The 24459-nt window shown below is 37.4% G+C and overlaps 2 protein-coding genes across 3 annotated transcripts in view; one reads left to right on the top strand and one right to left on the bottom strand.

Moving 5' to 3' along the window:
• The window catches only part of hadh (hydroxyacyl-CoA dehydrogenase), a 6636-nt gene extending 3167 nt beyond the window's left edge, over window positions 1-3469 (top strand). The window contains exons 4-8 of the mRNA XM_016574324.1: window positions 874-1000; window positions 1653-1742; window positions 2690-2762; window positions 2857-2973; window positions 3050-3469. Of these exons, the coding sequence (XP_016429810.1) occupies window positions 874-1000; window positions 1653-1742; window positions 2690-2762; window positions 2857-2973; window positions 3050-3168 (526 nt within the window). The 3' untranslated portion in view covers window positions 3169-3469. The remainder of the gene's footprint in view (window positions 1-873; window positions 1001-1652; window positions 1743-2689; window positions 2763-2856; window positions 2974-3049) is intronic.
• Window positions 3470-7115: 3646 nt separating this feature from the next.
• Window positions 7116-24459, bottom strand: part of lef1 (lymphoid enhancer-binding factor 1) — a 40017-nt gene continuing 22673 nt past the window's right edge. Inside the window, exons 4-11 of one of the 2 annotated variants that reach the window (XM_016574347.1) lie at window positions 24020-24152; window positions 21347-21440; window positions 20739-20858; window positions 19628-19790; window positions 18922-19029; window positions 16572-16620; window positions 15513-15553; window positions 7116-7788 (exon numbers count right to left, since the gene is read on the bottom strand). In XM_016574347.1, coding sequence (XP_016429833.1) covers window positions 15519-15553; window positions 16572-16620; window positions 18922-19029; window positions 19628-19790; window positions 20739-20858; window positions 21347-21440; window positions 24020-24152 — 702 coding nt within the window. In that variant the 3' untranslated portion in view covers window positions 7116-7788; window positions 15513-15518. The remainder of the gene's footprint in view (window positions 7789-15512; window positions 15554-16571; window positions 16621-18921; window positions 19030-19627; window positions 19791-20738; window positions 20859-21346; window positions 21441-24019; window positions 24153-24459) is intronic. The other variant, XM_016574348.1, reaches the window with a different exon arrangement.

Here is a 24459-nt window from a genome sequence, read left to right on the forward strand (position 1 = left end):
TCTGATTATTAGATAGACTTCTATCCATATTAGACAGAACTGAATGACAACAGCGAACAAGAGGGAGAATGTGAGCACTGTGTGCTCAGGTGCTGCCGCAGCCGTTCTCGGCGCCGTCAAAATAAAAGTCGTCTCGAACACATCGGCCAAACAGAAAAACTTATCGGCCGATGCCGATATTTGAAAAATGGCAGATATCGGGCGATATATCGGTCGACCACTAAATAAAATATATTTATTGTTACTACTGTAAAGCTGTATTAAATTATGGGATGTTCTTCAAGCACTATAAGAAGATCTTTTCTGTATTTTTTTTATTATTTATTGAATAAAAGTAAATTAAATCATTTGAATTATTAAGTAAACAGAATATGCTACAAACTTTGCTGAAGTGATTGTTTTGAACACTTATTAACTTAGATATTACACACAAAAAAAAATTACTTTTATGATTTATTTTCTTGAAAAATGTGTTGTTCCATCAGTGTTCCTACAGTCACTGCATATTAAGCCGGCCACTAATTACACCGCTACTTATCAAATAAATAAATACATAGACATTAAGCTGAAATTATATGAAAGTAAAGAGCAGAGCTATGTAGGAAATATGTTGACAAATGTCACTTATACTGTTCAGCGTCATTATACAAAAATATTTAATGCAGAGATTGACCAATCAGAATCTAGTATTCTTAAGAGCTGTGAAAAGAGAGTTTATATTCAGTGTTTAATTTTGCTGTAAATTTATGCTTTCTAATTTACATACTTGTACTATGCACTAAAAGTAATCGTCTTTCTTGTTGCATACTGTTAAGCATGAATGGTGAAGCTTGGTTTACTATTGTATCATTCAGATGTTTGCTGTCTCTTCAGACACACTATCTTCGCTAGCAACACGTCTTCCCTGCCAATCGCAGACATAGCCAGCTCCACGGCCAGATTAGATCGCTTTGGCGGTCTGCATTTTTTCAACCCCGTCCCAATGATGAAGCTCGTGGAGGTTTGGATTGAATTTATGATTCACTCACTGCTGCTCATCCATCCACCTTAATACAAATGTCAATATCTCTTCAAGATATTGAAGCTTGCATTTAATTGAATATATGAAGCATGTAGTTTCATTGTCTTGTTAAAGGGATAGTTCACCCAAAAATGAAAATTCTGTCATTAATTACTCACCCTCATGTCGTTCCAAACCCATAAGACCTTCGTTCATCTTCGGAACACAAATTAAGATTTTTTTTAAGAAATCCAAGAGCTTTCTGACCCTGCATTCTGACGTAGAACACGCATGCGCTGCGCCTTGTTTACAATCAGAGGTATGCACATGTATGCGTCATGGTATTCTCGTGAACACACGGCGAAGACTGACATGGAAGAGACTAAATAGTTGAATAACGTTTTTTTTTTTTTTTTTGCGCACAAAAAGTATTCTCGTAGCTTCGTAATATTACGGTTCTGGGTCTTGAACGTGGTAGTTCCATTGTTGTCTATGTAGGGTCAGAAAGTTCTCTGATTTCATCCAAAATATAATTTGTGTTCTGAAGATGAACGAAGGTCTTACATGAGGGTGAGTAATTAATGACACCGTTTTCATTTTTGGGTGAACTCTCCCTTTAACTATCTGACTTGACTAACTGTCTTTATCTCAGGTGATTAAAGCTCCAGCAACAAGCCAACAGACATTTGATGCTCTCCTTGAGTTTAGCAAAGCTTTGGGGAAGCATCCCGTCTCATGCAAAGTGAGTGTTGTGTAATCTTGTATATTATTATGTTGGCTTTATCTTTTATCTATCTGTCTGTTTGTCTGATTAGTAAAGCCTAACAACTACCCTAGGGCAAGCTAGCAACATAGTAAAACATGATAGAAACATGCAATGTCCTTAAACGTGCTTGAAACATGTTAGCAATGTGCTTAAACATGATAGCAGCATGTTTACCTGTTAACATGCTTAATCATGCTAGAAATGTGCTAAAACAAAGCCTAACAACAAGCCTAGGGCGAACTAGCAATATGGTAAACCATGATAGAATCATGCAATGCCCTTAGACATGCTTTAAACATGCTAGCAGTATTCTAAAACATGTTAGCGACATCCTAAAACATCCTAGCAATGTGCTTAAACATGATAGAAATGTTAAAGGGGTCATATGATGCGATTTCAAGTTTTCCTTTCTCTTTGGAGTGTTACAAGCTGATTGTGCATAGATAAGATCCCTGAAGTTGCAAAGACTAAAGTCTCAAAACCAAAGAGATATTCTTTATCAAAATACAATAATGTACAGTATTTGAAAGATTATGTGTTTTTTGAACATTAAAGCATGTCAACATATTCTGTTACACCAAATACACAAAATAATGATCTTTAAAAAAGCATCATATGACCCCTTTAATACATGCTACACTATAAAACATGCTTAATCGTGCTAAAACATGCTTAGTCATGTTAACATTGTGTTAAACATGCTAGAAACATGCTAGCAAAATGTTAAAATGTCAGTAAAGAGTTAATACATGATAGAAAATGAACGTTCAGAAAGCTTTTTAAAATGACTATATTCAACTTTCAGACAAGGCTTTGTCAAACCAACCTTAAAGTTTCAACCTTAAACTTCAGACTTTATCTAGTTATCATTATTATTTCTAATAATAACACAAGAGTCACTCTCATTTGCCGTCTCCTCTCAGGATACTCCAGGTTTTATAGTGAATCGTCTGCTGGTTCCTTACATGCTCGAGGCTGTACGACTACACGAGAGAGGTACATGCGTAAAGCAGTGAAGGTTTATGAATGGGTACCCAGACATATTTTGTCTCAGATTTCCGGGTTTCATCTTGGTGTGTATATTCTGCAGGTCACGGTTCCAAGGAAGACATTGATGTGGCCATGAAGCTAGGGGCCGGTTATCCTATGGGTCCGTTTGAGCTTCTGGACTATGTTGGATTGGACACTTCCAAGTTTATTATTGACGGTGAGCGTTTTGATTTGAGCATACCAAGTTTTGATGTAATAGTATTGTGTTGATTTCTAATTATGGGTTTGTGTAGGTTGGCATGAGAAGGACCCCGATAACCCCCTGTTTGCCCCCAGTCCCCTGCTCAACAAACTGGTAGCAGAAGGCAAACTGGGCAAGAAAACCGGCGAGGGATTCTACAAGCACAAGTAACACAAGATTAAATCAGACAACAAAAGCTGGGTCAACGAAAGGCACTGGACTGAGCCACTTGTCCTGAAAAGACTGTTTGATTGTGAATTTCATAAATGTATACAGGTTAAGATAGTAATCAGATACACCACTTTTCCCAGGGAAGTCCTGTATGAAATTACCGGACACATGCAAATTAGTTGGGACATAAAAGGTCTTTAAGACAGGAATGTCGTCCACTACATCTAGTGCCTTGCTGTGTTTGGTAAAGACCTGCGTTCATTAATTCTGAATGTCTGTGGCATTAAAAGGTATGAAAATATCTTGTCATGTGTTTTGTCCTTGCTGCATTCATTGTCAAATAGACATAAATTGACATTAGCATGAAAAGAATTCATTTTTAAAGCCAAGCCTTTCGTGAATATAGTGTGTTTGTTTATCTCTGTCAATCATATGTAACACAGATATATTTATAATATAACATGTAGCCACAGATGTCGCTGTTTCATCATTTATTCATACTCGGTTCCCTGTCAAGCAAACTATCAAAATAGTTTTATTTGGCACATAAAAGAAATGTAGTCCTCCATAAAAATATAGAAATTCAACAAAATTTGCCCTGCAAGCATTTGAACACTTGTGTTACACTTAAACATTCATAAATGATCAAATATAACAGCAAGTGACATTTATTTTAAAGATCCCAACATATTGTGGCCACTGTATTTACACATGATTTACATTAACAATAAAATTGTATGAATCATGTTAATTCAAATGCTTTATATTAACTTTTGGTGCTTGGATATTTCTTTAATCCTGGCTATGCAGACTCCTGAAATATGATTTGCTGATGGCTTCTAAGTTTCATAAGCAAAAAAATCACAAACTCGGTGTCCTCGGATACCCTTGCTGTGGACTCTCTTCACATTGTGTGGAAAGACATATGTAAGAACTTTGCCTTCTGAATAATGCATGAATATATTTTCAGCTCTCTGCAGTGTCCAATATAAATGCACAAGTTTATAATTCCAGTTGTTGCACCTTCAACGTTTTCAAGTTTGCATGCAGGTTTTTAGGACGTTGTGAGCTTTGATCATTTATCAATGAAACTATGGAAATATTCAAAACCTTTATTAATTTTTATTTAAAACAACCAATCTATTTTTACAGTTTATTTTAAAATGTATTGTCTAATTGCATTAAATAAGATATTAAACCAAGTGAAGGATGCAAACAAATGATTTCCGAGCATTTCTCAGAATAACTTAACTTTTTAACTCACTCTTTCCGGACGATGGGGCCTTCCTGGGAATTCTGTCCGTGTGAACACTTCATGGGAACAGCGAGTTTTCCATATTAAAAAGCTATTTTTCGGATTTCTCCTAGTGTTGTTTGTTCTGTGGCCGCCGGTCAGACACAGGGTTTCTGGCAGACAGCCATTACACTGACTGATGCCCACGGAAGAGAGAGAGCAGACCGCAGGAAATGACACGAAGTCTGAGCAGCTGGAGTGAGTAAATGACATCAGACCGAGGAAATGAGCTCTTATAAAGCGCACAGCTGTCTGATGTGTGCGGAACATGTGAGAACAACACTTCGAACTTCCTTATTGCTGTATTTACATAATGTTATGATTACATATAGGTACTTTGTGAAGACGTTAAAATAATCATTATTAATATTCAGAGTCATATCAGACCACCACATTAATATGTGAGGGACAATTCATAATTTTAACTGAACTTTTTGTATTTTTAAACTTGGGTGAAATTTATGTTTTATATCGTATGTAATATTCTTATTTTCACAAAATGTGTTTGAGATCAAACTTGGAGACTTGAGATGATAAATACTACACAATATAGCTATAACATAAGTCATATACAAATATAAGATGCATTTAAAATGAATGAATCGTGGTAATATTTAAATTAAAAACATGGGTTAATGCTTACGTTGCTTTAAGATTGTTTTATCCCTTACGAAAATTAACCATGGTCTTAAAATAAAAAAAACATAGTTCTAGGCTAGTTAAACCATGGTAACCACAAATTAACCATGGTTTTGCTACACTAACCATAGTAAAACTGTGGTTATACAAATGGTAATCAATACGCCAAATAATAATAATAATAATAAAACATGGTTACTACACTTTTACTACAATAAAACCACGGTTAATTTTCGTAAGTGATTTTTGCTATCGAGCAATATTCTGTAATATTTAATGTATTCTATCAAATAATGTTCACCTAGTGGGTAATTTAGTTGTAATAATTACACTTACCTTAATGCTTATTCAAGAGGAAATACAACAACTTATTTACTGCAGCATCCAGCATTTAGTCCTTGTGAAATGCTCTTGAATAAAAGTGTATTGTTAATGAAAACATGTATATGACGAGATCATGTGACATATTCAATATTTTGTGCTCATTTCCATTCAGATAGTTTAGTATGCGGATACTGTAGCTGTTAATGCATCAGATTCATCTATTAGCCAACGATAACAGCATAAGGCAGTCGCGTTTTGATTTCATCTTCTTCCAGTAGATGGCGCCATACAACACACATTGGCTTTTATAACTAGTTAAATCCTATTGTTACACATCTGTTGTAACAGTCAAGCCTAACAAAGTCAAACATGAGCACAACAGCCACAGAAAAGGGTCGAAACAGGACAAAGACTGTTAGCAATTATAACTCGGTTGTGAATCATATAGGAAATGACAAGCATTTTATTAAGAACTACACTTTAACTCTTCGTAAACTGGTCTCAGTATCAGACCGTCGTTATATTTAAGCTTGGGTTAGGAACTTATTACAAACACAAAATGTCAATAACTCCCCAGAAAACACATGATGGCGGCATTAACAACGCGATGAGCTTTACCGATACTGAAATCAGCCTACATACAGCAGTGTATGCTGCATTGTGCATTCAGCGCGATCAAAACCATGCTTTATATATTTTCAGACCCAAAATTTGAGCATTTGTAAGAAGAAGAATGAACGGCCATTTAAAAAAAAAATATTTTTCTTTTAGCTGTATTGCAAACCATTTCCCTTATTATCATGTACTTAAGGCCGCATGAATATTCAAATGCATATTAAAATGAACACGGAGGTACAGCTGCATTTTATTTCTCATTCATTTTAATAAGCCTTTTGAAGTTTTCCCAGAGATCCACAAGATATATTCTGTCATTTCTAATGCTTCTTGTTGGACGTAGAAATGTACTCCCTTACACTGATGAAACATTTCAGTGTAGCCTATATAATAAAATGTAAAAAATAATACTAAAATAAAATGAACATACTGCAATCGTTTTAAGTCAAAGATGGCTATTTATTTTCATAAAAAAGACATGTTGAAACAGTTCGAATGTGACCACTTGGAAGCAAAATGCTAAACCAAGTTAACTCTTCAAAATATGACATTGAATGTAAAAAAAAATAAAATAAACATCTGAAAAGGCTAAAAGAGAACAATTAAAAAGAATAAAATTTGGAAATGTTTGCATGGAATAAACATGGTAAAAGACCATTCTATTACCTACCAGAGAGACAGAGGAACATTGCAATTAAAGAAAGACTGCCAAGTGCTGGGGTAAATATATATAGATATACATCTGCTTCATTTGTCAATTTAGATCAATAAAATATAGGCCTCTGGGTACCTACTCTTTCGACTTTGTCCTAATGTTGCCTGCAAAAATACCAAGAAAAGTGACATCCAGACATCTCTTTTTAAAAAGTACACATTGAGCATTATTTTACATCTGCGCAAGACTGAGAAGTCAATATATGTTACAAATAGTTATCAAAAAGAAGACTTTCAAATGTTATTTCTGCAAGATGCTTCAACAAGAAAAATGGCTTTCCTGTCTCCAAGCTTATTTTCATATACCATTATATATATATATAAAATAATGATTAAAAAAATCACTTAAAATATACACAGAGAAATCAAAATAAAGAATAATAAAAAAAAGCATTCAAAATAAACTTGAACCCAAGATGTTTGAGGAGAAATCAATACATTGATCCTTTTTGCACCAATGTGTCATAATGCAAAACCCAACCTACGGAGATTGTTTCCAGGGCAATGTGTGATCCCTAAAATGTTGCTATAGAACGCCGTGAGGTGTGTCGGGCCCCTGTGTTGCTACATTTTTGGGGACACAAAAGGAAGTGAGGGAGTGACGTAGTGAACACACAGAAGACAGAGGTGCCAAATAACTTAGAATAACTTAGGAACAGGTGTAGGAACGTGTGTGTTTGTTTACATGTGGCCATATGTGCGATTTACAAACGGTCGAGGAACATAATCAGTGCAACGCCTTCGGCTTCGGGAGTGAATTAAGGACAGAAAACAAAAAGGAACGTTCAAATGAGTGTTCACGGGTCTGCGTGAGGGCCTGTGTTGGTGATTGTCTGTTCTCAGTTCAACGTCTCTACAGCAGCGCCTGCAGCCAAGGAGCAGATTCAAGGACCGGGACCCTCTGGAGATTCCGCAGGGGTCAAGAAGTGACGGAGGGGTGAAAGGTTGAGGAATCTAGCAGGCTTCCATCTCTAAAAGGGGGCCTGTAGCTGCTGTCTTTGCTTTGCAAGAGGAAAAAGAAGTCCGTTTTCCTCCTGTAGAACACAAACGGAGAGAAAAACATGGTAAGTTTAATAATCTAATAATATATATATATATATATATATATACACACACATATGGAATGATTAGCACAAAATATTTAAAAATAATTTTAAAATATAATTATATTTTGTGTGAATTATCCCTTAAAAATTTTATATTATTATTATTATTCAGTTTTTAAGGGATATTTCACATAAAAATTAAAATTCTGTCATCATTTACAATGAGTGGCCCAGTGCTGTTTTGGATCCCAATGACTTTAATTGTATGGACAAAAACAGCTGAAATACTTAGTTTGGAATGATTGAGGGTGAGTAACTGACAGAATTTTTATTTTTGAGTGAACTATCCCTTTAAGAATTTTAGACCTACTGTTTTAAACAAATTAGCCATATTATTATTTTATTTTTAAATCAATATAATCAGAATGTCTAGTTCATAGTAACAATTCATAGTGTACAGTCTCTCAAGAACAATGTGCATGAAAATTGCCTCTGAAAACGAAAAAAAAAAAAAAAAAGAGCACCGAGATTTTTTTACCATGCATTGTAATTTGCGTATTGCACATTAGGACATTTAGAGCAAAAACAGATTGCAAGCTTTCAACAAACTGGCACACTCAAAAAGTACCCAGCATACCATTTTGAAAGAAAAAAGAATCCCATGTCCAACATTAATCACGAATCGTATTCTCAGAAACCCAGAGTTTTCCATCTCAATCGGTTTGTCCAATCTGAATCCCTTTTGAGATGTGAAATATTAAATGTAACAGACTCTATTTTGGTCGACAAGCTGTATGGGGCTATTTCAGAAGTGCATCAAATGGAATTCCTGATCAAAGTGAGAAGCAGGAATACAGGAGCAAACCTCTGATGGATAGAGCGAGAGAGAGAGAGAGAGAGAGAGGGAGATGGATAAAATGCCATACTAGTAGTGGGCTCCTCTCTGGAGCGGAGGTCGAATGCAACCTTTTTCTGCGAGATGTCAGTTTTACTCCACAACTCTACCCTGGACCACTTTCACACATAAATACATTCGTACACCCGTATTGAAGGCTTTACCACATGTGGATGAAAGGCAACTACTTTTCCAGGGAGCGCTGACCCTGGTGCCCGACCAAGAGAGAGAAAGAGTCACCGAATAAAGTGAGTGGGGGTGCTTTTATTTACCTCCCCTCTGCCCACCCTTTTCATCCTATGAACTCAAAGCTTCCCTGTGCCCTGCGCCCCCTTCCTGGAGAGCGTTTTCCTTCCCGGCAGCAGATGAAAAAGCCTGGCATGCTTTCCTGCCTTTCCCCGCCAGCCTCCTGTTGGAAAGGGAGGGGGTGCGTCGGGGTGTTTGGAGAGGTTAGGATGGTGCCGTCGGGCCACGCTTTACACTCCACTCCCATACAAACGCAGGGATTCAAAAGCTACTTCCCATTTGTGCTGTGGAATGCCGAGACCCGGCTCGCAGGAAATGAAACGCTCCTCTGTATTCGAGGGCCAGTGCTTCTCTTCGGCTCGGCGGTAGCTCGGCTGTTCTTTGAAGTGTGGGAGGTTAAGATAACAGGCATGGCCCTGTGTCACTCAATTGGCCCGGTCACCTCCTGAGGCAAATCAAAAAGCCTGCAGCTGGGACCAACACACCTCCTTCCTTCGGTCTAACCCTTCCCTTTCCCTAAAACCAGAGAAGGTGGCTTTAAGTGCTCAGTGAACAAGAAAAAATATTGTTCAGAAAAACTCTGCTTCGGTTTTATGTTTGCCGCTAAAGTTTATTACCAGCAGGATCTGAACGGCCTGTTTGCAGCTCAAATTTTTAAAACCACATGTAAGTGCAGTAATTGGTGGGTTAACTAGGTGGCAACAACTCACAGTTGCGAAGTTGCTTTCAAAGATTTGTCAAAGATGGAAAATGCAAAGAAAAAAAATCATTCTTACTGACGGTGCGTTCCAAATGGGATATATCGCCCTCCGAAGTGAAAACAATCATGGCCACCATATTGAAGGGTCGTTCCAAACCGAAGGTCTCAAAACTGGCCACTTCAAAGGGCCCTTCGGAATGAAGGATTTTGAAGGGTACAACTGATGGACACTTCGGGCTCCCATGATCCTTTTCGCAGATTCTTTGCATGATGACAGCGCCTCCGTATGGGCACGTGATGATGACGCAGAAGGGCACTTCAAGAAACAGTTGTTTGGACCCCTACACCCTTCAAACCTTAGAAGCTCTCACTCCGGAGGGTAAACCCTTTGAAGGGATTAGGGCATAGGGATGAGCCCTTCTGAATGGAACGCAGGGTGAATCTTGAGTATTTTTGGCCCATTTCCAGTTAAAATATAAAAAAATCCTGGAAATAAATGTACTCAAGAAGAAACACTGCATGAGTTATTAAATATTTCACTTTCTTTCTGTATTTTTTTTTCTTTATGCACAAACAAGTTAAAAAATATGGGGGGGATGGGGGATACTTTTAAGATAGAAATACAGTTAAGACATTATTTTTTTTTATTTGCTTATATTTTTTATGTAAAATACATTCTTTAAAAAAGGCTTAATATCTTACACAGTTTTGCTTTTCAAGAGAATATATCTTGTTTCAAGATGTTTTTGCTGGAAAGTTCATCAAAAAAGACAAAACATTTTTTATTTATTTATTTTTTGGCAGTGCGCCTATAAAATCAAAAGAAGTGGAGGGTGAATGGCAACAATGGATGTGCGAAAGATTCCTGCGTTTGAATAACTTGAGTTTGATTTTGAACAAGTTGATAAACTCTTGCTACCCTCTATAGGTCAGGTGGAGTAAAAAGCAGTCGATAGTTTGAACAGTTGAGAAATAACAGCAGTCGGAAAAACTAAGCTTACAGGTTTTTTTGGAAAAGCAGCCGTTTCTGCAGACACTTAGCTGTATGTGAGGAACCAGAGAAGTGTTACGATTAAAACATTGGCCAGGAAAGAGAGTACAGACGAAGAGCCCAAATCTGGGTTGTGTTAAGCCTAGTCAGCTGAAAAGGTCCACTTTCACACCAACCTGACTTTGGACCAGTGACCTTATGTTGTAGCACTTGGCTTCATTTCTGGTTTGGCAGCGTCCTTCAAGGAGTCCATAAAAATTCAACAGGCGCTATAACCATGATATGCTAGGAGGAGGACGGGTTCAAAAAAACCCTGGCCTGAGTAATAAAAACAGCACCTGGATGAAAATCGGATTTAAACAAACCACTTGGTTCAGTCAGCACTTCCTTTGGCCCTGCGACAGTATCATTAAAGAGGGGAAAAAGTCCTACACAATTACGTCTGTACAACTGCAAACCAACCGCGGTTGGGTCTTTTCTCCTGCGATCTCTCTTCCGCATTCTAAAAAGGCTGAGGAAACAATGTTCACCCTCGAAACAACAAAAAAACATCAGGCGAGGGCAGGGGACACGAGAAGGGCGAAGGCTTGGTATTCCAGTGGAGGCCGTGAGTGGGGTCTGCCCACATCTGAGGAGCAGTGGGATGAGAGCCCGGGAACGACGTGCTCCTGCAAAGCCTGAGCTGCAAGCCAGGGCGGCACTATCAAAGAGCAGCACAATGACTGCTTCAAAGGCCTCGCCACCGCTCGCAGTCAGCAGTGGGAGGGAGGAGAGGGGGTTCCGCCTGCTTTCACAATGGGAGCCAGATTTACTCCCTAGGAGAGGAACTCCAGCAAAGCACAGACGACGGCTGGGGCGTGAAAGAGTGAGAAAGAGAGGAGAGGAAACATAGTAGACGCCACATAGTTTACTGATTCCTCTGCTGCTTAGCGTGCTTAGATCCTGAAACCACCGGGCAAAAGATCTAAATGAAAGATCTGATGGGGGCGATTGTGATTTGCATATTAAATTCAACCATTTGTGCAAGTTTTTTTCCTTGTACCCACATACAGGCAAAACTCCCAGACTCTTTTTATAGCACTGAGGAGTCTCTTGGCAGCAAAACATGGAAGGAAACCTCTGGGTTTCCGCTGCCCTCAGTAATATTAACCGGTTTATCATAAGCGACCTGGACACTTTTCCAGGGTTTAGAGTCATGCAGAATTGAATTGAGAATGTCTTTTAAATTCCAATTCAGTCCATGAATGCAAAAATTGCAATTCCAATTTGAATGAGGAAGAATAATCATTAATTTAAATAATTTGTAAAAATCATTTAATTAATTTTTAACTAGAAAAGCAAAGTTTGTCAAAGTTTTGAGGTGTGAAAAAAAAAGTTTAAAAACCTTTGAAGTTTGAAAGTTCAGACAGACAGACAGACAGATAGATAGATAGATAGATAGATAGATAGATAGATAGATAGATAGATAGATAACCAAATTTTTTTACTAGAAAAATAAACATTTGCAAAACAAGCTCTTGTTTGAAAGTTTTGGTGGGAAAAAGTTCAACTTCCTGTGGGGTGTGGCCAATTCAATTCAAATTAAACTCATTAAATGAAAGGGATACAATTCTTTGAATTCTACCCAATCCTGACTCTTTCTAGGTACCAAAGTTTTTACAAAACCCCAGTTCAGGTCCAAACCTTTTCAATCCAAATCTGTTAAAGCAACCCACGGCACACAGTTCCAGCTTACTCCAAATGAAAAGGGTTTTTAGACACAAAGGGTATCAGTAATTCTGCCATTCATGGGGTTGAAGCAGAGTGGACATTAAGAAGAGACAAGGCGCTCTCATCAGCACACAAGGGACTTTTAGTTTCGCTCTCATGCTTTTTCATCAAAGGCTGACATCTGACTTCTGGCCTCACTCATCAGAGACACAGAGCTGGGTAAAGATGACCCGATTCGGGCACAGCTGTCCAACAGCACTTTCTTCACAGAGAAGGCCATGAACTCTGAAGTGGTCAGTACCTTCAACGGTTTCCCACACTGCCCCCCACTATTGTCAACCTCTGGAACACTAAAAGCTTTCAAACCTTCGGCCAACCACTCCCAAATGTACAGTAAACCTCATATAGGGCCTGCCAACATCATCAAACTTGGGCGAAGAATGTAGTCGCTATAAAAATCAAAAGTGAAACACTGTAGAACAGTCAGCGTAACACAGAGTCAATATCCAGGTGGCAACAAAGCAGCATGTTGAAATGTGCCAGACTGTGGTGACTCACAACCTTGGCTTCTTTGAATGAATAAGACTACATCTTCAGAGCCAGCTTTCATTAAAAGACCACCATTGTTACATGGCTTTCCCCGTTCCCAATGAAAAAAATGCACAGTGGTGAAAAAGTAACAGCCCGGAGGGCATGTATGCCTCGGCTCAGATAACAATCTCAAAGTCTGCAAATCACAAGGGTTAGTCAGACAAAAACTCTCACAGCTAAATCTGACAAACAGACCCAGTTGAGAACAAGAAGAGGATGTGGAAATGTTGAACGAGCAGGAAAAGTGGGATGTTTGAGGAAGAAAATTCTATAACCTGAAAGTATTCCCATGTACATTTTTATTTCAAGGATTATGTGTCATAAGGCCTGTAAAAATAAGACCTAACCTGTCCTTCACACCTAAAATAAAATGGTGAAAACACCCATGAAATTACCTCAAATTCTCCCTGAGAAATCCCCCCTTTTCCATTTCAAAACCAATAGGAGCAATCTTCAAATGTCTTGCATATACATCATTCTGTCAAATATCTATTACAGTTTCCACAAAAATATTAAGCAGCACAACTGTTTTCAACATTGATGATAATAAGTAATGTTTCTTGAGCAGCAAATCAGCATATTAGAATGATTTCTGAAGGATCATGTGACTGAAGACTGGAGTACTGATGCTAAAAATTCAGCTTTGCATCACAAGAATAAATTATATTTTAAAATAGATTCAAATAGGAAAGTTATTTTAAATTCCAATATTTTACAATATTACTGGTTTTACCATATTTTTCGTCAAATAAATCCAGCCTTGATGAATTTTAGAGAAGTCTTTCAAAAAAATTTTTATGAAATCGTACTGACCCCAAACATTTGAATAGTAGTGTGTATTTAATACATATTTCGTCTTTAAATGTAATATTAAAAGACAGATTTTCTTTAAAAAAAAAAGAAAGAATTTCTCTTGTCTCAGTCTTTTAATTTGATATTTTAACTGGAAAAGCTGGATTTAACTGGATTTTTTTTTTTTGCACTGTTGTATGCTATTATGATCATATCCATTATCAAAAATATTATCACCCTTTTTTGTCAAAAAATATTTAAGTGCACACTGTATAATTTGGAAGATGAGTAAATATAAAAGACAAATTTAATGTTTCTCAGTCTGTCAGATCTGCATAAATTGACAAGCGGTGGCAATATTCTCTGCTTCATGTATATTATCATGCTCTGTTGCTTCAAGTGAATTTCAATTGGATATTTTAACTAGAAATGCTGGATTTAACTTTTTTTTTCACTGCTGCATGTTATTATGACCCATTATCAAAAATATTATCACTTTTTTTTTGTTTAAAAATATTAAATTTCACACTATATAATTTGTAAGGTGAATAGAAAAAGACAAATCAGTTTCTCAGTTTGTCGGATCTGCATAAATTGACAAGCGGTGGCAATATTTTCTGCTTTATGTGTATTCATTTAAGGCTGCCACGATGAATCAGTTGGGGCATCCATCCACATTTAGCTTGGCACCACTAATTATTGGATCGAAGATAGAGCGCCTTTTAGCTGCGTTTTCAAAGCAATTGCAGCCCACAGGGGAAAAAAAAAAGTGCGACAGTCCAAATTGTGTTCGGGAGCCACAGGGTAGTGAACTGATCAACCGTAAAACCTTTGTTTTGTAGGTTTTTGGGTAAGACCAGATTTTTCACATCTGCGCAGCTTTCATGGCAAAAAGAAGCGGAATAACAGGATGTGGGGTGACTTAATAAGAGAAGGAAAAATAGATTTTAAATAAAATAAATTATCTTACTTACTACTGTACTTAATTCTCATAGACTTCCACCTGACAGAGAGGATTCTCTTCTTTGTTTAGCAAACTAACTTCTTTTAGGCCAGTTGCTAGTTTAATCGCTAGAAAATTAAAACGCACAGCGCAAGCCAAATATGCTGGCAAGGGCTTCGTTCATTCACAGGGTTGGCTAGATAACACATGGGGGCCATATGGGTGAATGCTAAAAGAGTTAGCTTACATCTGGGTCGACTCTTTCAATACCATCCCAGTTTCCAAATGTTCTTGAAAAACTGAAAAAAGCACCAGTCCAACATGGCCGTGAGCCACAGGATTGTATGCTGATGCTGCATGCCAAATGTTAAAGATGGAAGAAATGAATGAGGAAAGAAACCTGATAGTGTGGACTTGATGTTCTGAGCTGACTTTGTCGACATTATTCTGTTCTGTGATCTTTCAGACAAATGGTATGCTTGCAAACTGTTCTTGATAAAAAGCACTGGTCTTCTGAAACTACTAATGCGCCACCCAATGCCACAAATCAGTCTACAGGAAAAGGGATGTAATGGAGTTCTTAAAACAGAATTAGGAATGAAAAATGACTTGTCACAACAATTCATCAGTATGTTCGGAAGAGGAAGCCCTGTAACGTTAACACACAATCACACGATGCAAACAACAGCTTTCGCAATACAACAGTGAATGGTTGATTGGTGAACTCAAAGTGGGCCTTTAGGATTAGTCTCATGTTTTTCAGATTGCTAAGAACCACATTAGAAAATAGGGAGTTTACCACATCATGACTCAATCAGACCAGAGGTATGGAAGAGGCTCTTACCATTGTTCAGATGTACGCCGTTTTCATTCTCTGGCCTGTACCTGCAGGAAATCGTAGCTTTTAATTACCAGGATGTGCCTCCAAATAACACCCAAGTCCATCTCTGGTCTTAGTTGTCAATGTAGGGCCAACAAACAGAATTTGCTGGCCTATTTAACACATCAACATTGTTCATTAAAGGAACATTTCATCCAATAATGAACATTCGGTCAACATTTACTCATTCTCATGTCGTTACAAACCTTTATGATTTTCTTTCTTCCACTGAACAGAAAGGGAGAAATTCTGAATAATGTGCCGAACGAATCAATCAGGTTGATTCTTGTGAATTGGATTAAACGATTGAAATGATTTGCCCACAAATTAATCATATGGACACATTAAGTTGGGTTTTACTGCATTTTTTGTCATTTGGTAACTTGACGGCCTTAGTACTCATTCCTCAAAAATTCACCTTTCATGTTCCATAAAGGAAAAAAAGTCATATCCATTTGGAAAAACATGAGTGAGTGTAAATGAAGCTAGAATTTTCATTTTTGCGTGAGCTGTTCCCGTAACTTGTCCACAACTCGTCTAGACTTGGCGCCAGATATGCATTGAATCGTCAAAAGTACAAGCACACATCACTAATGCATTTATAAAAGGGAAAATAGTCAGCAAAGTTAGAAGCACTGTCGGAAGCATGTGGACTTTAAAACAGACTAATCCTAAAGACTTAATTGTGAGGAGAAGATGGAAAGATGGAATGGTGGGGTGGGTGTACTGTTCATAATGTTGCAAACATTACAGATTAAAGAAATATACAGAACAGTAAAACTGCATGACTTGTGGATTTTCAGGCAACCAACAAAGACTTAAATTCATAAATGTACTTGTTGACTATGAAAACATCCTTTTATGATTGAAACTGACTGTGTGAAAGCGTATTGAGAATGCAGTATCCCAACATTAACCACTTACCACCATATTCACAAACTAAGTCACATTAAGCTAAGTTAGTGCGTACATTAATGAAAGAAAACAAATTACAGGAGGGACAGAAGGTTTAAGAGGTCTTACCTGAAGCAGGTTCCTGGATCTTTTCCCGCTTCCGCTTCTTTTTCTTTCCCTATAAAATAGCCAGAGGAATATTTAAAGCGTCATCACAGAAGCATGACATTTCTGCCATTTATGAAGTCATAAAAAATTAAATTAAATAAAAATAAGGTCCAATACTCCTTAATTCTTCTGGATTGCGTGGTCTAATTACCACAATTTTTTTTTTTTTTTTAAAAAATAAATATATATTTAATTTAAAAAATAAAATAACAAAACCATATAAAATAAAGCTCCAATACTCTAATTCTTCTGGATTGCATGGTGTAATCACCAATCAGAAAGTTAAACAAGAATAAAACATCTGCCCCAGCTCCAATTGACACGACAAACACTCCTCTAGAGTGAGAAGTCTGGACTGCTTTAGGATTCGTAGCTTACCCCAAATCCCCTGGCAGGATGACTATAGGTATAGATAGCGCCGCACTGTCATTTTACAGTCCAATATGAACCACGCTTTGGTCGCCTGCTGTAAAGTCTGATAATCCACTTATTCAGTCACTAATCTGTGTATTCTAGCCCTGGCTGACAGAACCAAGAAGCCCAGAGCAGTAGAAACGTCTATGACGGAGCAGGGATACACTCAGAATCCTTAGCCTAATAAATACAAGTGTGCTCCCACCACTAATATATAAGTGGAGATGAAAGTTCATCTGTCTTTGAAGTGTTTCTTTTTAGCCCTGTCGCCTTTCCATTTGGCGATTAGTGTGAAAGCCAGGTTTTAGTTTTAGCATCACATCCTGGCACTTCATATTGAGTGAGATTGATGCCGGTTGAAACTTAGGCGTCCAAAGTTGTCATCACAATATACATATGAGATGTGAATCCTACAAGCTAACTGCCTTGATATCTGCCACATTTGTATAAACTAAAGGAATAATTGTATAAATGTAATAATATTGAGTAAATGGTTAGCAATATGTCTCTTCTGGAAAAGCTTTTTCTTAATGAGGTTTAGTGTGTGACAGCTGTAAGAGCTCTGAAGGCAGTTACTCATGAAAACAGTAGAAGCTATTAATGGCCATTCAAATAACGTCCGATTTTTTGGGCATGATAAAATTCTTATAAGATGTAATTGATAATCATGTTCCATAAGAAGAACAGAAATTAGTAATTTAAAAAAAAAAAAGCATTCCAGTGAGGACTGCATTTAACACAACTATTTACTTAAGAACATTTTTAGACAATTTCTTGTTATACAGAAATTTATGTTCATGTTTCTGAGCCTCATTTATGAAACAAGCAGAGCAAACTGTGTAAGTAGCTCATAAATTCATTCTAATGAAGGAGCATTTGTACAAACAATTGACACAAATTTGTTCCACTTTTGTTTCACGAATCAGTGCGTAAACTGGTACAATGCAACAATTTGTGCAAGAATGTTTTCATGGAGAGTTTACACAAATTCATTCTGCTCTGGTTGCTCACGCACATTTATGAAACTTGATCAAAACAAATTCTGGTAAATTAGTCATAAAACCATAAGTTGTATCACTGTCAATGCAACAATTTACACAAGAAAGTTTTTAGAAACAATTTACAGAAATTCAGTCTGTTTGTGACGTTGGAAACCCATTTATGAAACTCAAGCAGAATAAATTCTGTAAATCAACAAACTGTATGCAAACAGTTACATTCAGTGCAACAGTTTAAGTTTGTATGAGCAATTTACTCAAATTTGTGCTGCTTATGTTTCATGAATAAAGTCCAATGTATTTTTTTAAATGAACAAATACAACAAATTGTTAATTAAAGGGATAGTTCACCCAAAGATTTTGTCATCATTTACTCACCCTCAAGTTTGTAACTAAACTAAAATACTATGAAAGTCAATGGCTACCGTCAACTGTTTGGTTACCTACATTCTTCAAAGTATCTTACTTTTGTGTTCAACAGAAGAAAGAAACTCGTACATGTATGGAACAAGTGGAGAGTGGGCAAATTATGACAGAATTTTCATTTTTGGGTGGACTGTCCCTTTAATTCAGGTATCAGAGAAATTTTAGTATCTAACTTGTGAATATTTTGCTCAGTAACAGTTAATATGTTGCAGTATCATTCAGTCCCTTCAGACTTCATGTGAATAGGCCTTTAGACTTTCCTGACAGAACAACCTCTTCTCAAACTCATTTTACAACAGTTTTTTATAAGATTAACATTTGGACTACTAAGCAAACAATCAAGACTTGTGAATCATGTCCTCTACAGTAGTGACTATGCATATACTTTCACTTTAAAAGACAAGCATTATATTTACTTTCATGCAAATCAACACATGACAACTCTCAGGCAGTGTGTTAGTGTGGACACTTACATAATTGTCTCTGGCAGACCATCCTGGGTAAAGCTGCATATGGAGCTGCCGTTCCTTGCGGGCTAATTCGTAATACTTAGCTTGCTCTTCCCGAGATAAACCATGCCACTGTTCGGTGCAGAGGGAGATTAGAGAGAGAGGTGGGGAAAGTAGTCAATTACTGACATGCACTTTTAAGTTCCTTCCAAAGAGACGCGTGCTGGCGTTTGGCTAAAAATCCTTGTTAACTCTCAAATGTTGAGTGTGTGTGCGTGTAAATGTGTGCGAGTGCATGTACACACGTGCCTGGGGGTGGAATGGAACATGATGTAGAGATTAACATATGCAGCGATGAGAGATAGGAAGAAAAAGAAAAAAAAAAACACGAAACTTTGATTTCATATCAAAACACTGGTTCCAATTTAGCGGCGCTTTACTTCAAACCATGTCAGGGTGCAATTACCCCACACTGCCGCAAAACAGTCCTTTGCTGTGGCTAGCCGCCTCAAACCGCAGAGGCTTTGGTTAAAGCATTAAATATGTTTAACGGTTCCTCTTTTCCAATTCCAAAATGGAGGAACATAGACGCTACCTGCCCGAATTTCTGAGCTGCCAGCTTGTGTGTTGGTGTACTTGTTAAATTGAGTTAGACAGAAGTGCTAACTACAATAGACTCCTTTGTGAAGGAGGTCTCATGGCGCAAGTGACCCGTGAATCAGATACGTACCCTCCGCCCGAGGATCTGATTGATCGCGGCGCTCTCCTTCAGCGTGCATTCGGCCACCACATTGGCACGCATCTCTTTCATATACAGCATGAAAGCGTTTAGAGGTTTCTTAATGTGAGGTCTTTTGGGCTCCTGCTCCTTTCTCTGGTCGTGATGAGGTTTCCTGGAGAAACAGAAGGAGGAAAGAGTTAAAAAAAAAAGTGGGGGAAGAATTATTAAGTGATACAGGGAAATACAAAGGGGAAAAAAATGCTCAGGGGGTGGTGCGAAAGCGGCTGCCACAGCGACGCCATGGAGTTTGAGAGCACCGAATGTCTGATTCCAACCACCAATCGGAAGGCTGCATGAGAGAACAATCTGGGAGCCAGTGCTGAAAAGCTAGCAGTGGCTTTTAATTATGTCCAGTTGGGTGTTTTCATGCAAAGAGATTACTTCACCAGTAATGGCAACCAAACCTTCATATTCCCTCCAACTCTATGACTCCCAAGCCCTACAACTCCCAGTATTTCGCTCCCATTAGTGACCTGGACCTGATACCGTAAGCCAACTGCACGGCTGGTCAAAATCAGAAATAAATAATAAAAATCCAATAATAAAAATAACTGATAAATGGCCAATAATACATTTCTATAAATATTTGTCGGAATAAATTAAAAATAAAATCATGATGAGCCCTGCATACGTCAACAAAGAGAAGGGTCATGTTCACCGGAAAGTCCAGTTATGATATTTTAATTAAACTTTATGAGGTCAAAAAATGTTCAATAAAAAGAAAAATGAACCATGCACAGATTAACTGTTCATGATAAGATCTATAGTATAGAATTAATTTTCATTTAATGCCTAGTTTAAATGTTACAAGGGAGTTCACAACATTATAGTGTACGGTATGAAAAATGGATATTAATTTAGAGATTTACCAAAAATGACATTTATCAGTGTTATTAAATTAATTGATAATTAGTTAACCATGTTAGATAATGACCAGTATTGGCCAGTAATGAAAGCAGTGTAAATATGTAAATATATGTGCTATCAGTGAACATAAATGCATAGATTGTTTTTTTAGCATGCTGTAGAAAGCTAGCAGCTTACTGAATGGGATACTCACATGTGCATCAGGTCTGCTTCGTGCTGTTGTTCGTGTTTCACCTGTGGGTTGACAATGGCGGGATGGGGGATTCCCGTGACATGGGGTCCAGGAGGGCCTGGTACCATGTGATGAGAGAACCTGATAGCGAAACATAATGTGTGTGGGTTAATGCGTCACTCAATATCCACATTCTTAGCCATTGTATCTTAACCTTATGAAGATTCATGCTCATCTCATCAAATCAAAAAAAAAAAATAAATAAATAATAATAAAAAAAAATATATATATAAAATAAAATAGAAAATACAATTAAAAAAAAAATAAAATAAAAAAAGTATTATTCTGGATTGCATGGCCTAATAAATAAATAAATAAAGGTCCACCATCCAATACGTCTTCACAATTCTTCTAGATTGCATGGCCTAATCACTAATAAATAATAATAATAATAATAAAATATAAAAATAAATAAAAAAAATCAATGTAGCTAATTTTATTGTCTCAACTTTATACAAATAGCTCTAATACAACCTGATCTGCTGACGAGCACTCAAAACCATTCGTTTCACGGTTGTCGACAAAAAACGTTCTTTTAATTGTAACCGTTTGGCCATGTGTGCACTCACCATCCCAGAGGAGGGGTCATCTGTCCAACTCCCCCAGGGGAAAGGGAGTAGAAATTGGGAATGTCCGGTCCAGGATGATGCCTGGGCATAACTGCTTCAGGATAAAAAAAAAAAAGTGGATGAGAAAACGACATTGGCGTGTGTTAGTGCGAGATAGACACATCTGGAGAGCAGCAGTGTAGCATCAGTGTGTGCTGCACAGTTGGGCCCTACGGTCCGGTGTGGTGCATAAGCGGATCAGGGGATAATTAGGAATGCTTTTGCGCTGTTCTAATAAGCCCTGCTGATATGATTCACGCTGCTTATGGATGTCAGTTGGCCTACGGTACCAAGCTTCTCAACTTCACTCCAAACACACGCATGCACGCTCACACATACACACATTTGCACCAAGGTCAAGACTGTGTTTGTGTATAAAGACTTAAATCAAGGAGGGAAAAAGTGAAGTAAGGCCCCAGGGCTAAATTAAACTGTCAAAGGGGCATCCATGTACGACAACAAAGCCCTAGGAATACACACACACACAGCAAGAACATGCAGTTTAAAAACAACCCCTGCATCTCCAACTCATCATTTTTCTCTCCATTGTTTCACATGGAGCTCAAATTGTGCAGTCTGTTACAGCAAAGGACTAAAATGGGTATTGAATTACTGTGTTAACTACTGGCTAACATCATTTTCTCCTTCTGCGCAGCCTAGGTGACATCAGCGGAAAAGGACAATCATTTAAGAGGCAGAGTTTGATGAAAGATTTTAAGATAAACACTTGTGCACAGTAGAATCAGGAATGTGTATTTAAGTGGTAAATAGGGTCTATTTTGATTTAATGTCGACTTTCTATGCTAAATTAAAGAATTAAACCATGAAACACTGCACATATATTCCAGAAAAACAACTTGAAAAGGCTAATATCTCACATTTTCTTCATGTAAGTGTATTATTTTCAATTCCACCCTCAGCGTATTATGTCTGATGAATAAGTGACTCCATGTTTGTGTTTGTATATGAAAACAGAGCAAGTTTTGGGTCACTGGCCAATCTGCTTGTGGCGTGCGGCCTCATTCAGGCTATTTATAGCTCTCCAGACCTCCTCCACTTCATCACATCCTGCCTGACCCCGGTCGCCAACAGAGGTGAGCTTTAGCCAGAGGCAGCACATATGGAGTTGGGTCCGCGTGCAACAACGAATCTCTCCGGCCCTTTTTAAATTTAACCCCACCTCTTTACACTGACTTGGGGGAAAGAGGATTCTAGTGAGAATGAGCTGTTAGGTTATAAAGTTAATGTCTCTTCGGATCAGTGATAATAGAGAAAGAGTGCTTAAAACACCAGGAAATAACATTACAACACATAGAAACAGACTTAAAGGAAAAGTTCACCCAAAATAAACATTCTGTCAGCCTCATGTCTATCTAATCCAGCATTTATTTCTTCTGTGGAACACAAACGAATATATTTTGGAGAATGTTGGTAACCATCCAGTTTTGGTCACCATTGACTTCCATTGTACTGACAAAAAAACACTGACATTTCTCAAAATATTATATTATGTTTCACAGAAGAAAGTCATGCAGGTTTGGAAAGACATGAGGGTGTAGTAAAATTACAGATTTTTCAATTTTGGGTGAAAAAATTAAAATGCCCCTTTAAGGGACAAAATAAAATTGAATACATTTTGACCCGTATTGTATCTGGTTTCCCTTTGTTTTTAGAATATTTATAAAATTATAAATAATAATAATAGCTATCTTTGCCTATTCAAAAAAAACTTATCTTTTCCGTGGATGTAACCAAAAAGATAATAAATGTATATTATTTTTTATAAAAATAAAAAATATTAACCAATAATATCAGAGCCTACATTTCAATTCAGTCAAATCCCAAAGAATAAAATCTACATAACTCTACATAATTCCCCACTAGAATATATTTTGGAGAATGTTGGTAACCATCCAGTTTTGGTCACCATTGACTTCCATTGTACTGACAAAAATACACTTGACATTTCTCAAAATATTATATTATGTTTCACAGAAGAAAGTCATGCAGGTTTGGAAAGACATGAGGGTGTAGTAAAATTACAGATTTTTCAATTTTGGGTGAAAAAATTAAAATGCCCCTTTAAGGGACAAAATAAAATTGAATACATTTTGACCCGTATTGTATCTGGTTTCCCTTTGTTTTTAGAATATTTATAAAATTATAAATAATAATAATAGCTATCTTTGCCTATTCAAAAAAAACTTATCTTTTCCGTGGATGTAACCAAAAAGATAATAAATGTATATTATTTTTTATAAAAATAAAAAATATTAACCAATAATATCAGAGCCTACATTTCAATTCAGTCAAATCCCAAAGAATAAAATCTACATAACTCTACATAATTCCCCACTGAATATTCAGTTTTACTCAAAAATGTCAAAATACATTAAATGCATTTCAAATACTTTTAGTTAAAAGTGATGCCATTTTTTTATGTTACATTACTTAATGTACAGACTCAACTAAAAGTATTCCACTTTGTACATTGATTTCCCTGAAAATCAGACGTGATTGGAGGCGGGACTATCTGTTTTCTGTCTTTAAGTCATAGTTCTAAATTGTGGTTGTAAATGACTTTAATAATGTGCAATGAACTGGAGTGTATTTGTGCAGTTTGAATGCGTTTACCTTGCTTGGAGTTGATGTCCTGTGGGTGATGTCCCGAGTGTGGGCCGGGGGCGAAGTGCTCATCGCTGTATGTGATCAGAGGGGTGAGGGGGTGAACGGCATGGGACGGCTGGACCACTGGCACCTTATTTGACTGCAAAACACAGAGGGAAAAACTGATATTGTAACAACTTCAAATGTGACCGAGGCATTCAGACTAAGAACAAATGGGCAATGAGCCACCAAAGTTGAGCACCTCACTAATGATGATGTGTGGATTGTGTACTGCAGTATTTTGGGGCAGAAACGAATGAATAAAGAAGGGGGTTGGGAGAGATGGAGTGTGGGTTAGAGGAGGAGAGAATGAGAAACAGGGAGGGAGGGAGGGAACGCCACAGGGCAGAGGCAGACCAGAGGTCTCGGGGCTGAAGATCAAAGGGAATCATTAGCCAGTGAATAAG

The sequence above is a fragment of the Sinocyclocheilus rhinocerous genome, unplaced genomic scaffold (assembly GCF_001515625.1).
Source record: "Sinocyclocheilus rhinocerous isolate Xijiao unplaced genomic scaffold, SAMN03320098_v1.1 scaffold953, whole genome shotgun sequence".
Classification (NCBI taxonomy): Eukaryota; Metazoa; Chordata; class Actinopteri; order Cypriniformes; family Cyprinidae; genus Sinocyclocheilus; species Sinocyclocheilus rhinocerous.